At 39.8% G+C, this 12,098-nt stretch overlaps 1 protein-coding gene across 2 annotated transcripts in view; it reads right to left on the bottom strand.

Annotated features, from left to right (window-relative positions):
• The window catches only part of urb2 (URB2 ribosome biogenesis homolog), a 39,899-nt gene that overhangs the window by 23,271 nt on the left and 4,530 nt on the right, over positions 1 to 12,098 (bottom strand). For both annotated transcript variants that reach the window (XM_041250746.1, XM_041250747.1), the window contains exons 2-5: positions 11,914 to 12,049; positions 9,553 to 9,729; positions 5,459 to 8,804; positions 1,324 to 1,484 (exon numbers count right to left, since the gene is read on the bottom strand). In XM_041250746.1, coding sequence (XP_041106680.1) covers positions 1,324 to 1,484; positions 5,459 to 8,804; positions 9,553 to 9,729; positions 11,914 to 12,039 — 3,810 coding nt within the window. In that variant the 5' untranslated portion in view covers positions 12,040 to 12,049. The remainder of the gene's footprint in view (positions 1 to 1,323; positions 1,485 to 5,458; positions 8,805 to 9,552; positions 9,730 to 11,913; positions 12,050 to 12,098) is intronic.

Below are 12,098 nucleotides of genomic sequence, written 5' to 3' on the forward strand. Positions count from 1 at the left end.
CAATTTTCCCTTTCCATTACAATGATGGACCCCGTCCGACATCATCAAAAAGACATAAAGCACAGGTCTCTAGTCGTTTTTTCTCCGGAAAAAGCAGAGAAAACCTTTAGTGGCACAGTGAGACCGATAGTAGCAGAATTAAACCACAAAAATAAATAAAAGGGCGTATCTCATAGCCCCATGCATTACAGAGATAACACGGACATAAAGGAGGTAGCTGCTTCTGCATCCAGCGCTCAAAGAATATCACAGACATTTGCAGAGCTTTTTGGAGATGTTATAGTAATAAAATAATCACTTGGATTGCATTATTGACGAGTTTGGTGATAAAACGAGTGATCAGGAGAGGATTTATCAGTATGCATGTCTATAAAGAGGTATGTGAAATACAGCGAACAAGGGGTGGAGCTTGGCTGTAGATACAGTATTGAACCTGTTATTCTGAAAAAAATATATTCTAAACCACGCGTGTGAAAATAAATTTGACCGGGCGCGCCTGACGTGCGCTGAATAAATGGACTGCAAAAGGGTGAATTCGGCCCCGACTGTGTACATTTTAAATTAACCTCTAGAATGAGGTGCTTTTTGCAGGAGTAAACTGGTTGTTAATTAGGTTAGACAATCAAGAAACATTTCAGTTTGTGATGACATGGCCAGGAATATGTTCTGAATTCATCAACTAATCATTAAATGCAGTTATTGTACTTGTTCTACTTGTTTAAGAATAAGTAACTTTGTTGTCATTGAATTGCCTTTTTACTTACTATATTACAGTGTTTACAATCTGTCTGAATGGTTCAGGGTTCTGTTGTGCCAAAACTGAGTTTAGCTGGCTTTGGGCTGGTCTGGAGAATCCTAAGTGCTGGGACTGAACAGCCTTCTCATTTATTAAAAACAGCTCCTAGCAAATTGAAAAATCCCATTGTCACACGACTTGATTGGAATGAGGAGTGCTGTTCAGGGCCGGCAAGGATATCAAGACAAGCTACAGACAAAGTCAGGTAAAGGCAGGCTTAGAGCAAAATGATAACTCAATATGGAAGCAACATAACCCAGAAACATGCAGTAAATGCAAACACCACAAACATTCATGGGGAAAAAAAGGCATGACATTTGAAGCTAAAGTATTATTGGAGTATATTTCATGTTTACTGTGCTTCATAAACTTTCAAGGACTAGCACATAGGTTCCCACCGTCTATTTTAATGTGGATATTTAGCAGGATCAAAACTTAAAAAAAAAAAAAAAGGGATTCCAAAATGTGTGGAAGATTTACTTTTAGTTTTAAAAAGAACATTTTGCAAAAAAAGCCATCTACCTTACCCTGTGGTTGCCTTTCCAAATGTTAGTGACTTCAAGGCCCTCAGCGATCAGCTTCATGATGATGTAAAACTGTTCTGTGGTACAACTTGCTGTCAGCTCAGCTATTAAGTTCTTCAAATAGGTTTCCAGACTGCAAATATCATTAGCAGATACCCAGGGAGCTGTGTCATTAAAATATAATGGGAAGAGCAATTGTTATTTTTTTTATTAACATTATCTGATTTAAGTTACAATTTGCAAGCAAGGAGACACAAAATCACTACAAAACATCATTGGAATAGAAGTTGGTTGGCCTTTCAGGAGCTGTCAGGGTTGAAAACGACAGTCCTAGGCCAATAAGGGGCTATTAACACCCTGGCCTGGTCTGTCTGATCTTTTCTAAGCACAGCAGGAGCATGGCTAGTGGAGGAAAGACATACAGAAGCTGCCTCGGACACTGGTGTGCCAAGGCATCTATTGCCAGCGGGACCCCGGTTCCCGTTATTGAGAACCAAAAGGTGCAATGGGTTGATTCTTGGAAGGCAAACAGGTCCACCTGTGCTCTCCTGAACCATTTCCAAATGAGGTTCACCACTTCTGGATGAATACCCCATTCTGAGGCACTGGGGACTGTCCCTGAAAGGAGGTCTGCTGCCCAATTTGTAACCCCTGAAAGATGTACTGCCCGCAGCAAAAGGAGGTGATGGTGCGCCCAAAGCAATAGCTTGAAATCTACTTCATGGAGACTGGGGGACCTGAGGTCAGTCTGGTGGTTTATGTATGCCACCACAGTAGTGTTGTCTGTCTGGATAAGCACATGTCTGCCCCGAACCTCCTGTAAAAAATGGTTTGCAAGGCTAGAAAAACTGCCTGCAGTTCCAGAATATTTATATGAAGGCACTGCCCCATCCGAGGCTGGACCTATCTGTAGTGACACTCTCTCCTGGTAACAGTGCCCAGCACTAAGCCTAAGCATAAGCGAGCAAGCTGTGTCCACCAGGATAGAGCCTGCAGACAGTGCCGGGACATAATTAGCAGATGGCCGCAGTGCAATACAGGCTGAAAAACCCTGCTGCTGACCAAAGGGAGGGCCATGGGAAGCTGGGGGCCAGAACAGCTTCCATGCATTTTGAAAAGGCACTGGGGGGGCTAAAGAGAGGCCAAACGGTAAAACCCAAAATTCGTACATGGTCCAATGCACCAATGATGCGGTAGTGACATCTACTGGTGGAAAACCAGCCAAGCCAAGATTACAGTGTTCCCAAAGAACGTGAAGCAGCAGGTGCTGTATCTGGGTGACCCCAGGATGAATGCACCTCAAAGAGGATACAAGGGTGTATCGGAGGAGACACCGGAGAGGAAGTGGGAGCATTCTCAAAAATGTGTTTCCTTTCATCATCTACAGGCCATTGAACATTCAAAATGTCCGTGGCCCTCTTAAATCAGCAATATAGGAATGCCCACCTATGACTTTTTGGCTAACCAAACCAAAACCCAAAGAAAGCCTACTGCTATAGCCCTAAAAGTCTTCATAGAGCAGGTCCGGGACCTACAGGAGCAATAGAGAGAGCAATATAGGGATGTCCACCTATGACTTTTTGGCTAAATAAACCAAAACCCAAAGAAAGCCTACTGCTAGAGCCCTAAAAATCTTCACAGTAACTCTGCAAGCAGATCTTAATGTGGTATAGAGACATTGTGGAAAAAGCTGCAAGCAGATTGACCCAGCACTTGTGTTTCTGTCAACACAGGACAGCTGAGCCCAGCAGCTGAATAGTATTTCTGTGGAAAAAGACAGAAAATACAAGAGAGAGAACTATTTGTTCTCTCACAAAACAGTAATCAAACAGTTACCGCTATTTTAATATATTTTTTATAATATACACTTTGGGTTACAAGAGAGCACCAGTAGCTGGCATAAGGCGTTCGATCCTGGGGAAGGAGCAGCAGAGCCGCCGGGTTCACGAGGAGCACAAGGCCACTAAGGGATTACCGAACAACCACAGTGGAGTGCACAATATGTGAAGTCATTTTTACTAAAACACATAAAAACAATCGCATTAAGTTATAAACAAGTGAACAATCAGACATAACAATGTGTGTCACTTTTCTGTTTGTAGATCTCTAGCTCTCACAGGCGATGAAAGGAAAAATTATGACATTGAGTGTCAGCAGTCTCTTTTATGCCCTCGTGGGCAGGCACTATGTACAGCTGTGGAATATCTATTCAGGTTAGACGGTATCAAATAACTAATACCCATGAGGTAATGGTTACATTTCGAACAGATATGAAGGGAAAAATGCAGACCAGTTTTTTTTTGGCTGTAGTTGACGCTTCCTATAGAAATTCACGAAAAATCATTTTTTTACAGTAGCATCTTAGAATTGGTGTCCTTTTTTCAGAACACTCAGGGGAACATTATAAAGTACAGTAGTCCCTCGCCAACTACGGGGGTTGAGTTCTTGAAAACCCCCGTGGTTGGCAAATACTAGCACTAATCAAATCCTATCTAATTTGCATTTTCCTTCACTAAACAAATGAAAAACACAGTAACAAAAACAATACAAACACTATAACGTACAGGGTAATGTAACATGTAAAAAGTAATGCAATTTTAATGTAATAAAAAGCAATGTTTTACTTACCTTGAATCCTTAACGTTGAAGGCCAGGTGTTGACTGGTGACAATTACGCTAAGTTAACATGGAGCAACGAGACTGCATACACATACTAAAACGACTAGTACTCAAGACAAAGCGAGAGATGATGCTGGTATCGGGAGATGCTGGCGTGATGGGAGCGTGGAAGAATACACAAGATGGCACGGAAGCGAATGTGGATGTGTCATATGTTTCTGTGCAAAACTACGTATACACAAATCTATATGCCGCGGTTGGCAAATTGGTAAACAAAAGGAAAACCGTGTAAACATGAATTCCGTGGTTGGCGAGGGATTACTGTACTTCAGAAACCATATAAACCTTTAGCTTTTATTTTAACACTATTTTAATTAAAAATTTAAGTTAAAGTATTTTTTTTTATTATTATGTATTCTGCTTAGAAATACATGTATAACTATGTCTTATTCTATGACCCGAGGGACCTTACAATACTGGAGGTTTTGTTGAAAAATATTGATGTTTGGGCAAAGTGCAAGACATTGTTTCACCTGCGTGATTGCAATGACATACTACACATTTATTCTCAGGGTCTTTAAGCAATAATGGAGACTAATCTCAATTATTTAATCAAAATAATTATTTATAAATAAAATAATAGTTTGATTGATTCCATTATTATCAGGAAAAAACATACATGACACATTTCTTTCATGAAATAATATCTGCTTATATCCACTCGTTTCTTGATATTTATACATAAGCATATATATTAAAACACATGACAGAATAAATGTTTTATTGTACCTGTAAGTCAAACACATCGGATTTACAATGTTTTCTTTTTTTTTCTTAGCTGTAACAAGTTCTTGTGTTATGTTTGGTTTCTCTGTGCTGCTGAAAATGTCTCCGCCTGTTACAAATTAAATGCCTGTCTCAGTGACATCACATGAAAAAACAAACAAGCAGGCAGTGAAATTCAACTCCTCCTCTTGTCCAATGGTATGTGTTAACAAGCTGTACTGCAAATTATGGTCCCCCAGCAAGTCAAAGAAAAAGAAGTGCGCTTTTTATGTTTACCCGATCATGGACCCAGAACGACACTTCAGTATGATCGTGTTTACACCATCACAAATTGTTTGTTTTGTTGCTTAGAACCGTGACACTGAACTTTGGGACTTTGTGAAGTTTGTGGACCACCTGGAGTTCACTCACAAAGCACAGTTTGGGAACCACTGTCTGAATGAGAGAAGCAATCCAAGAAAAGGTTTGTTCATTACTCCATCAAGCTGGCTGAGCTTCTGACTTGTGTCATTTCACAAACATTACTCTTTTGCCATGTATGCTAGAACCTAAATGGTTAGAGAACTCCTTTTAGTATTTACAAGAAAAGCATTACCCTTACCTACAACTCTAAAGCAATGCATTTTTTGTACATCTTTAATGAAAGCAGAGATTGTCAAAAATAAAGTGTGAATGAGATATACATTGTGTGATATATAATATTATAAAGGTCAGTATAAAATGGTAAGTTTACCTGAAAGTAGCTTTCTAAGGCTTAGCACAATTGATATGATGATTTCGTCCAGTCCCCTATCCCTAGTTTTCACTGCAGATGAACAAAAGACTTTCATGAAACATAGTGCAGACATCAGGAAGTCCAGAGGTCGCTCTGAAGAGGAGAGTTCTTTCATTAGCTGTTGATTAAAGTACTTGTAGAGGGCAGCATACCGAAGTGGCTCCTTTGGCGCATCGTCTCCTTCTGTAGTTCTGTGTGACCTTCGGGTCAGCTCTGCTTCTAATAGTACTGTCACAGAGTTAACAAAGAACGACGGACCCAGCCTGCTGCAGTACTTGCTCTTCATGTAAGACTGAAGGACAGGTCCCAATATGATAGCAACCTCTTCAAGAAGATGGGTCAGAGTTTCAACCATTTGTTTGTTTTTTTTGTACTGGGCTAGACAGGAAATAATAACCTGGCACAATGTAGTCAGGGCAGTCACCAGTAGCTGACCAGAACCTGGGCTCCAAGTCTCCAGTGGTTGGCCTGACTTCATTTCTTTTGACACATCACATTTCAACAGAAAGGATGTGAATTTCTCCAAGTTGAGACGGGTGCTTATTTTCCTCTCAATTATCACCTGCATTAAGCCCTTTAGAAAGTTCTGCAATGTCTGAAGGAAATGTAGCCAGGCTGGATTCTCAATACTGCTGGAGAGACCCTTGCTGCTCAGTGAAAACAGAGAGGCCATGACTGCCTCCAGGATGTCACTAGCATGCAAGATCTTCAGGACAGACCCAAAATTCCTCCCAGATTGCAGGGAGCTGAGGAGAAGATAGGTTTCATTCAACTGCTCTATGGTTTTCACAGCCTCGCTGTCAAAGCTAGGCTTCAGGTTCGTAGCAATAAAGAGCAAGAGAAGAAAACAGCGAGATTGGTCTGCAGGGGTCATACCATCAGGTTTCAGAGCCCCCATAACTTTTAATAAATCCATAAGGCTTTCAAACTGACTCCCTGATATAGTCATTTGGGAACAAACCTTGGCTGAAGTCAGTATCTCCTGGGCAGCTGTTTCCATTATCTTCCAAGATGGAGAGGCTTCCTCTGTTTTGCAGATGGCTTCTGACATGCAGTCTTTTTTCTGGTCCCCTATCCACATGGCATCATTCTCCAAATACTGGAGCACCTTGCTTGTCACACCTTCCTCACAAGTACAGAGAAAACGGATGAACCTCTTCAACAAACACTGAATGAATGCAGAATGCATGGTTGGCATTTCTGGGAGAAGGACACTGTTGAGCAAATGTCTGGAAATGGTAGAGACTGAAAGGCATGTTTCTTGGTCATCTAGCCCTATTGAAACATCCTGGAGAAGCACAGTGCTCATTACCAAATCTGCTATGTAGGAAAGATCCTCTTCAGAAAGAAACGGCATCATCACACCAAGGTTGGTAGTTACCAGAAACCAGTGAGCAACAGGGTAAGTACTGTCATCGACTCTGCTGATTTGTCTATTCCAGAGTTCACTGCTTGGTTGGCATAAAGAACCTCTCCCAGATTGTACAATATAGCTGGCTGCCTTTCGTAGGCTGGCTTCAATATTAGCGTCTTTCGAGAGATCAGTCTGAAAAATAATCTTTTTCATTTTCTGGAGAGATAAAAGTTCCAGTAGCAACTGACTCATTGAGCTGCACATACTGGTAATATTTGTTATCCTACAACAATCCTCTAGACCCATTCCAGGAAAGAGAATCCTGCAATCCCACTCCTCCATTGGGCCAACTGGGGAAACGTACTTGCTACAGTGAATCTGAAAGATTGTATTAATTTCCACCCATGTGTAACAGAAGAGTAGAGATGCCTCACATACCTTACGCAGCCAAAAAGCTTCCAGAGAGTGACCTTTGAGGAGAAGCAACAGCAGAGGCTTTAAGATATCATCAAGCATTCCACCCATAAGACGATGGGAACGATGTACAATTGGAACTGGCGTTGTGTTGTCCAGGCTCTTCATGTTGAACATAACAGAGTGCAACAGAACACTCAGCGACAGCAATTTCAATGCAATGTTATCTTTCCCATCTACATCAGGGATTAAACAGCTCTGGCACTTCTCTATTATCATGTTGCAGATTTCCAGAACTTGGTTGGGTGGTAGTTCAAGAAGACATTCACAAAGTTTCCTCAGGAGACCAGCTGACAAGACAGGCTGCCTCAACTCATCAGCCGCTGGTTTGCAAATTACAGAAAGAAGCTCTTGAAAGAGACTCGGAAGTTGCCTCAACTTGGTGTATGTCTGAAGCAAAGTACTGAGCAAAGAGTCTTGAGCTTTTTGCACACGAGCATCTTTGCAGTCAGCATCTACCCAGGCAGAGGACACAAGTTTGTCCAGATCGGGTTCAATTATTAAATGACTAAGTGAAATGAGCCCTTTCAGGCATCTATACCATGCTGGTATGGACTGCTGCGGGTGGTTTAGTAACAGCTGGGCCACATCTCGGTAAAAGTGAAATTGAGCTTCTCCATCTTGTAGTCTGTCCACAGCTACATTGTAAATGTCACTGCTCAAAGTAGAAATTAGGAGGTTCTCCAGCGCAAGGAGAGCAAGACTCCAGTCAGATTTGCTAAATATTTCCACACTGTCCTTCTCCTTTGAAAGGCCTAAGCATGTAACAAATCTGGAAAACATATAAAAACCAACAAGCTGATTTGCTCCACTTTTGCAGTAGGAATCCAGGGAAATCTTGTAAAGCAAAGGGAGGGAATTGGCCTTGACAGCAAAATGAAGCGATGGGTCATAAAATTCAGTATCTGAAAGTTTGGTCAGTATTACACAGACTGGAGTCAGCAGAGCCTTTGGGACTGGACCTCTCTTCACTCCAGTAGCCTCTTTTGCTGGGAGTAGTTCCGCTTTGTAAGATGAGAAGTGGTCAGTCAGGAAGATTCCAGAATGCAGCAGTACATCTATTTTGTTCCGGATCTCTCTGCTGAGGTGATGTCTGACTGTGCTGTTATCTTCTGCAGCCCAGGCTCTTGTTGTCAAAAGGTGTCTCAGCAAAAGACAGGGCTGAAAGAGTTGTGCAGTGACCTGTCTGAAAATTCGGTTTGGGTTGGTCTGTTGCCTCTGCACCAGCATGTAGTGGTCAAAGGTCAAGAGCAGGACTTCAAACAACTGGGGCCTCAACACTGCAACTTGTGATTTCAGCTCAGAACAAGCCAGTAGGGAAAGCTTGTTCAGAAGATCAACCATCAGCTCATTCTTTGTGGTGTAAATAACTGAAAGCATAGAAGAGGAAAGAATGCCTTGGCAGCAACTTAACAATGTGGATAGTTTTACAGGGGCGTCTGGTGACACGGATTCCAAGATTTGTTCATTGATAACCTACAACAAACAAAAAACAAAAACAAATTAAATACTGAAATTAAAGATGTTTTGTTTCACACACACTACTATAGGTCCATTCCACACATTGCAGCTCTAATTTTACAGGCAATGAGAGTAAATTAGAATGTAAGACGCACTCAATTTAAGACACAGCCCAAATTTCCCACCCTCAATTTGAAAAAATACAACATCAAATAAATATGCACTTACAAAGATACAACCTCAGTTACTCATATGGAGACAGACTGCAGCTATCTGCTATCTCACAGAGCATTACCTTGATGTGCTGCTTCTCATTACTCACACCTGTTTTTCTCCCTGGCTTGGCATGTCGAAAAATATGGGGGTCTAATCAGCATTTCCGATCTGTCCAAGCTGGTACAGTTTGTTAGAACTGAGCCTAATAATGACACGCTGAAATTGAAAAAGCGCCTCTTCGAATTCCTCAGGAAGCTAATAAGGCTTCTTTGAAAATGGTTGTCTGTATGTCATGGATGATTCAAGATTGAACATTTTTGTATCGTCTTTTCTTGGCAGTCAGCCACATTGCTGTTTTGTGTACTTGGGTAGTTGCTGATTTTAATACACGCATCACTTATCTGCATTTAAGACACAGGCTATTTTTGAGAAGAAAAAATGGTTTAAAAAGTGCGTCTTAAATTGGTAGGAAAACAGTACTCAATTATAATGTTATGTTTGGAAATTGTTTATAACAATCCATAGTAACATAGGTCTAGTTATTTACCTGTGCAACTGCAAAGCGAAGGCTAATGGTTTTCCTTTCCTTGGTAAGATTCTGTAGCTTCTTGCTGTGCAGAATATCATCCAGGTAGGCCCACAGTTCCGCCAAAACACCCTGACTCAGTTCAAGCTTTTTATTGTAACAGCCAATCAGGGAATGGCTGACCCAGTCCAGTAGTACCTAGAGATTGGAAAGTCATTAATTGTAGATATACCTATGGTCAAGCAAATGCTTAATACATTCATAATAAGTTACAGGCCTCAAAAGAGAGCGGGCAGTTGTATTAAAAAAAAAAAAAAAAAAAATTACCATGCCCAAGCAGCAGGTATTGCCAATAAATATCCTATATTTCCAGCTTCATAAAACTCTGAGATGGTAACTCATTGGGGTGAATGTTGACAGAATAAGTAAGATATATTGCCTATTCTATTATGACATGGGGCCATATTTTAAAGTGACCGCAAAGGCATTAATTTAAACAATTGTAACCATATAAATCTAAAATGAAATAACAGGCTTTTGGCCTACAGTTTTGCAATAACCTGTTTACATTCATAACTCATTGTAAAATTATTTATGTATTTTATTAATATGTATAATGTCTTTGTTATTGTAGAATTCACAGCAACTAGAAACTATTTATAATAGCCTCAGCAAGAATGTTTCAGTATTACATTCAAAATACAAAAGCTGAGAAGTCAAATACAAATTGACTATCTGTATGGTGGAGAGCTGTGTGAGTACTCATTGCTCTGAAAAAAGTACAGCAACAATATCGCCATCACCTCACTCTTCACTGCGGAAGACAACAACTAACATTTTCTGTGATTGCACTTTATATATAAATGTAACAGCTCACTAAAGTGTCAACTGCAGTGTTTCCATGGGGAAAAAAAAAAACAACCTTTTCACCTTTTTCTCATGCTATTTTGGTAGTACCTTTTGGGTTTCCATGTAGTTTTCTTTTAGGGAGAGAATTTTTTTTCCAAATAGAAATTACCTAATTAATATTAAGATACTGGAGGGCATATTTAAGTGTTTCTGTCTGCTTTCCAATTTGGTTTTGAACGACTACTGATATTATGCAGCTTTCTTAAACTGGGTTTCCACGAAGGTTCAAGTGCAGCCTGCCTCATCTGGCCACCAAAAAAATAATATAAAAAAACAAGGGACAAATACATACATACACACACAATATATATATATATATATATATATATATATATATATATATATATATATATATATATACACACACACACACACACACACACACACACACACACACACATATATATATAAACATTTTAATAAAGGACAGTTTAATATCCATGTATATTTATCATAAACCTATTATACATGTACCTAAGTTTTCCTACAGAACCGTCGCTTCAGCAATTCTGAAGCTAAACTACAACACTTTAGGCTAATGTTACAAAACTGATCCAGTCAAAACATTTAGTACAGTACATTTTTTAAATACTGCTAGTAAATCTACAATAGGCTACCATTCTTCCCCACAATTCCCACTACATATTATTATTATTATTATTAATTCCCAGCTATGCTAATTTAATACATTTACAAAATTGACAGATGCTACTTAAGGATAGTGTGCAGTAAATGGCATCTTATTGCTAAGGGACAGAAAAGTCTAAGCTTCATTGGGGCATCTTCAGGAATACGGTGTAGGAAACAAAATTACACCTCCCAGCAGTGATCAGAGAGGACACACCTCAGATCTCAAACCCCAGAGCAGAAAAATACCTTTGATACAGTGTAAGTGTGAAGTTGTCAGGATGTTAATGAAAAGAAGAATTACAGGTACTTCATTTAAAAAGTTGTAGCAACACGTGGGACGTATAACGCTCTTTCTTGCAGAGCCCCGCTACTTACTCTTTAAGGCTAGTGTACAATGACTTGCTTCTTATTGCTAAAGGACAGAAAAGCTTAGCAAGGCTTAAAACAATCAGCTATCTGATGACCAAACACAAAGATAACAAAAGTGAAAAGGATGAAAAATATATCTTTTGATGCTTTACAAAGGGCTTTGTTATTTATTTATTGCAAAGAGATGCACTTCAATTTGTAGTAGCTTCAGTATTTTTTATAACCTTACTTATAAAATGAATAAACTACAAAGCAGTAATTTTATGAGTCAAAATGGCGATATTTTGAAAAACTGATTGGTGTTGCATATAAAATAAAAACCTGAATAAAGAGTTTTAGCCACCCTTTAAGGTACCATGTTTTGGCCACACACTCCCTGTAGCATGATATGTGCGTGACAAATCACAGGACAATTGAGGGAAAATTTGGAGTTTCTAAACTACATGAAAACCCTGCAAGTATTTCAATTCTTACTTGTTCCTTATTGGGCAGGAAGCACTGATGGGAGATCCAAGCGAAGCGAGCCAGTTTGAGTTTGTCCTCCCATGGTGTTCTTGAACCCTTCAGTTTCAGATGAATGCCAGAGTAAATTGCAGCCATGTTGAAAACTCTGTCAAAATTATAAACTTTTAGACATAAAACAAACATATTCAGCACTA

The sequence above is a fragment of the Polyodon spathula genome, chromosome 5 (genome assembly GCF_017654505.1).
Source record: "Polyodon spathula isolate WHYD16114869_AA chromosome 5, ASM1765450v1, whole genome shotgun sequence".
NCBI lineage: Eukaryota > Metazoa > Chordata > Actinopteri > Acipenseriformes > Polyodontidae > Polyodon > Polyodon spathula.